This window comes from Misgurnus anguillicaudatus, chromosome 18, assembly GCF_027580225.2.
Source record: "Misgurnus anguillicaudatus chromosome 18, ASM2758022v2, whole genome shotgun sequence".
Taxonomy (NCBI): domain Eukaryota; kingdom Metazoa; phylum Chordata; class Actinopteri; order Cypriniformes; family Cobitidae; genus Misgurnus; species Misgurnus anguillicaudatus.
The window spans coordinates 30,022,703-30,027,827 of NC_073354.2; the positions used below are offsets into that span (position 1 = coordinate 30,022,703).

General features: G+C 34.0%; 1 protein-coding gene across 3 annotated transcripts in view; it reads left to right on the forward strand.

Annotated features, from left to right (window-relative positions):
• Window positions 1-512, forward strand: part of msraa (methionine sulfoxide reductase Aa) — a 93,257-nt gene extending 92,745 nt beyond the window's left edge. For all 3 annotated transcript variants that reach the window (XM_055185581.2, XM_073856278.1, XM_055185582.2), the window contains one exon: window positions 226-512. In XM_055185581.2, coding sequence (XP_055041556.1) covers window positions 226-396 — 171 coding nt within the window. In that variant the 3' untranslated portion in view covers window positions 397-512. The remainder of the gene's footprint in view (window positions 1-225) is intronic.
• The last annotated feature ends 4,613 nt before the right edge of the window (window positions 513-5,125 follow it).

A 5,125-nucleotide genomic window follows, 5' to 3' on the forward strand; every position in this document is an offset into this window, starting at 1 on the left:
GGTTGCACTGCTATTGCAATGCTTTACCACTGAGCAAGTTATACAGGAGCAAGTTTAATCCATCTTGCATTTTAATCTATTTTTTATTGTTATAAATAATAAATACGTTATGTTCTAAAATGTATGAATCTTAAGTTACCTGCAACAATACAGCAGTCTCAGCATGTTAAATACTGTACACTAAATGCACTCCATATTCAGCAAAAGTGGCCTTTTTTTTGACAGGTGCTGACTAAAGAGGGTTTTGGAGCCATCACCACAGAAATAGCCATGACCAAGGAATTCTACTATGCAGAAGACTATCACCAGCAATACCTCAGCAAGAATCCCAATGGGTACTGTGGACTGGGTGGCACCGGGGTCTCCTGTCCAATAGGACTGAAGAGTAAAAATTAACACTGTCCTGTGATTGGATACATTTATATTAACTTGCCTTAACTAAAACTTGAATATACTGCTACCTGGGCATTCTGATCTTTGTCAGATTGAAATAAAATTATAAAGTATCTGTAGATTTAGCTTTTTCTTCTTTACAGTATGTGTCTGTGTGTGTTTAAAGGGACAATAAGTAGGATTTACCCCATCTAGTGGTGAAATTGTATTTTGCATTCAAACTAATAGTGCTCTCTAGCGCCTCGCTTTCCCAAATGCGTGGTGCAACTACTGTAGCCGTCATGTACTCGGGTGATTCTCACGAAAACTTGGTTTTAAAAATGTCAAGCATGAAAATTTAAAAATCGCTTAAATTTACTTTTTTCCCAACCAGACATTGAAAAACAAAGTCTGGAGCAGTGTTGGGGGTAACGCATTACAAGTAACTTGAGTTACGTAATAATATTACTTTTCTGGAGTAACGAGTAAAGTAACGCATTACTTTTTAAATGTACACATTAATATTTGAGTTACTTTTTTAGTTTAATTAATTTGATTAAAAAATATGTACTGAATTAAACTAAACGTATGCACTCTCTGCGCCTGTGTGGAAACAGTTTGAGTCAGAAACTGAGATGGCAGGCCAGAGCTAAACATTTTTGTGATGAAATATGCAATTTCTGAATGCAGAACTTTTCAGTCATAAAAACACCTGCAAGGCCTGAAAGAGATCAAGCTTTAGCCACGAAAAAGTAACGCAAAAGTAACTAAAAGTAACGTAAGCATTACTTTCCATGAAAAGTAACTAAGTAATGCAATTAGTTACTTTTTTTGGGAGTAACTTAATATTGTAATGCATTACTTTTAAAAGTAACTTTCCCCAACACTGGTCTGGAGTAAATGGGAACATTAATTTAAAAACTTTTACTTATCATTTAACACTTTTTGTAACATAATTTAAAAAAATGAGTCCTAAAAAAATCTCATTACCGCAACAGTCAGAAAACATCAACACTGACATATTTTCAAAATTACATGACAAACCTGAAAGAACATCATTTGGAGATTCTGCACATGCATTTAAAATCAAAGTATTATGCTTCTATTAATTAAATGAACATTTAATAAGCATCTGTTGCGGTAATGATAATCAAAATGTCGTGTAAGCATTCTGACAAGACAATATTTCAAATTAACTGTAAAAAATGATCTTACCTGGTAGCCATCTTGAAGTAACTGGTCCATGTGCTTGGTCACTCAAAATCAAACTTTATTAAAATTTTGTATGTGTGCTTAAACTGTTCTCAAAAAGTGTTGCGGAGGATGAGAACATCAGGCATGGACACATCATTTTCTCAAATGTTTCTTCATTATTAGTATACATGAGTATTCAGTAAATATTTTTTTCTGTCATCTAAAGTAGTCTAGCAAAACATCCATTTATTTATTTTTTTAAATATTTTTGTGTTAATTTGATTAAATTACAACATAAAGCATGTTCAAACACAGCCGGACACATTGCGGTAATGAGAATTTCAGCAGAAAATGAGATAAAATTTACAATTATAAATTCTTGTATTGAAATCACACATTGTGCAAGGTAGAACACAGTATTGTGTTAATTCTGATGCTTTTTAATGTTACTATATTACACATTTTAAAGCTAAAATCATTAGTGCCGTGGTGTTTCAATGGTTTCGTGAGAATCACCCACTCACTGATCTCCTTGTCCGTTTCAGCTAGTTCACGTGTTCTGACAGAAAATTAAAAGTTGCGTAGTGATATTACACACTGCCCGAAAATAGTCCCCTGCCATTTGAAAGTTACTAAGAGGACTATTTTTGGCTGCTGCGTAATATTATTGCACCTCCTGCAACCATGTTACAGCAGCAAAGTCCTTGATTATTATGCCAGAATGAGAGTATAGTTCCTAACCATATAAGCCTAGAAAATGACAACATTTTATTTTCTGTCGGTCTTGGTACACAATGTGAAGAGTCAAGTCTTAAATAGGAAAAATATCCAAACTCTTATTTTTTAGCGCGATGCTAATGGTCTAATCAGATTCAATGGATTGTGCTAAGCTATGCTAAAAGTGGTAACGCCAGACCCGGAGATCAGCTGAATGGATTCCAAAAAGGTAAAAATCAAATGTTTAACTCTAGGGGAGCTGGAAAATGAGCATATTTTCAAAAAAGTAGAGTGTCCCTTTAAAATGTGGACACTTCTGTTTATAGCGCACTGGGTGTGTGTTTGAAATATCCATCTGTCTATTTCATTCGCATATATATCTATTTGTCCCTCCATCTGTCTGCTACCCCATCAGCACAAACAAACGTTCTCATCCCCATCTAAAAGTGTCATCACATATTTCATTTCAATAAAAAAATTGATAAACAAACGCAAGGTCTTATATTTGCATAGCATAATCGGTGTATGTTTTGCATTGACCAGAAAGCTCAGGCTTAGTTTTAATTCACTTGATATCTTTAATACCTTTAGAATGCAAGCAAATAAATAAAAAACCGACTGTAATAATGTGCCTATTACAGCAAAAATATCTGTAATTTAAATAAAATTGTATGAATAAGCAAAGTTGAAAAATGTGAGGAATTTTAATTCCTTTATAAATGAGATAACTGAGCAAATAGGAAGCAATAATCTTCTCGGGTGAGTTAAACACTCAACACTGTAAGATTTTTTCATACAGCATGAGTGGGTGATGGGAAAGCAGTTGGTATTTATGGTTGATTTTGAGTAGTGTGTGGTTTTGGCTAATCCTCTGAGCAGGTGGCTACCTATTCCTCTGTCACCCTGAGAAAGCCTCCATGGGTACAGCTGGCACTGCTGCTCAGGAACCCGGCCTGGCTCCGCTTCTAACACTCTGCTATCAGCAATGCTGTAAGACAAGGACACTCGGTGACGCAGGTACTTTGGCCCTCTTACCTGGAACTGAAACACACACACACCATGTTCACTTTGACTGGCCAAGTGGCTCTGGCCACGAATGCCCTAAAATAAATTTAGAAATATGAAACTAAGCTAAGGGGTGATTATTGATAGCATTTTTAATTTGTAGTGCATTTCTCCCTTTTTATCTCCCTATTGTCTCCTGTGCCAATGCTATATAAATAAATACAACTTTTTATTTATCTAGTGTATTCTATAAAGTTAGTGTAAATTGTTTAAAAATTCTTAGCATCTGTTACTGCCATCTTCTGGTGAAATAGTAACATTTCATTTCCAAAATGTACATTTTGTCATCATTTTCTCATCCTCATGTTGTTCTAAACCTGTATTCCATCTTATTTGTTTTTTCCTACTATGGTAGTCAATGGTTACAATCAGTTGTGTGCTTACCATCATTTATCAAAATATCTGCTTTTGTGTTCAACAGAAAAAATAAATTCATACAGATTTAAAACAACATTAGGATGAGAAAATTATGACAGTATTTTCATTTTTGGGTGAACTATCCCTTTAATAAAATGGTCCAAAATGCAAGAAATTTTGCCATTTGAGAGATTGATTTAAAACATAGATATTAAGTTTAAATGTCCAAATTTTGTTTTTCTAAAATAACGATTGCGTCTCCATTGATGTATAATTCCTAAATTGACCCGGGGTATGGATAGCTCAGCTACACAATGTTTTATTCGTTTTCTGTCTGAAATAAGTAAATGCCTTAATTATGTGGCATATATTTGTGAATCTCACATATAATATAAAGGCCTAAATGACCATTCATTGTAGTAGGGGACATCTGATTAAAAGTGCCTATAAAGACACACTTGTTGTTATTGTTTTATTTATTATTAGCTATTGTAAAAGGAAATAACTTGCTATAATGAATCTGCTTTCAAAATAATATTTCTTGTCGATTGTAATTTTGACCTGTATTAACAAATAAAGGTGTTGTGTCAATATCCCGCCACCAGAGGTCAGTGGCGATACATTTCTGTATCATGAGTGACGTCACTCACAAGACTTCTGGTTTGACTTTAAAATCATTATTTCATATCTAGCAACTTATTAGGGAGGATGTTTAAAAAAACACAATTACTTCTACATAATACTACATCCTAGTTTGACAAATCAATGTAAGGGGGAATCCAGTCATTTCATTTGACCTTGACTTGAGTATAAGGTCAGTCTACTAATACATAAATACATACATTTAGATAAATGAACCATGGTTTATTTTAGGAAGTTTGTAAACCATGTTTTTTGCGTATTGATTACTAGTTGTAGCCTACTATTGATTTACTACAAATATCATAGCAAAAGGTTACTGTTGTGAGAGGTAAATGTGTTTATGGTTTTTGTAGCTAGAAATACAGTTGAACTTAAAATTGAAGAGTACGTTTTCTTAAGGGAAATACCGTAAAACACTGTCACAATACAAGACATTATTTTAAATATTTCTTGATAGGACTACAGGCTACAGCATTGAAGGAGGGGGACATAAATGAGGCATTAATGGTGTGAAAATAGGCTTGTCTGACTGCCTGATGAAGAGAGAGATTCAAGAAATCTTAAGTGCCGTTTACATTATAATGATAACTATAGACTATAAAAAGTGTATAGTTTTAAAAATCGTTTAATATTAAGGAGAACACCAAAGTTCACACCAAAACGATACCGATAAAGATACCGCGAGCGATGTCGTTGTAATCACTTTCTGGTGATGACAGCCAATCAAATCTTTGATGCCAGGCAATTTGAAATTCAAGTGCATGCGCATTTAAAATGA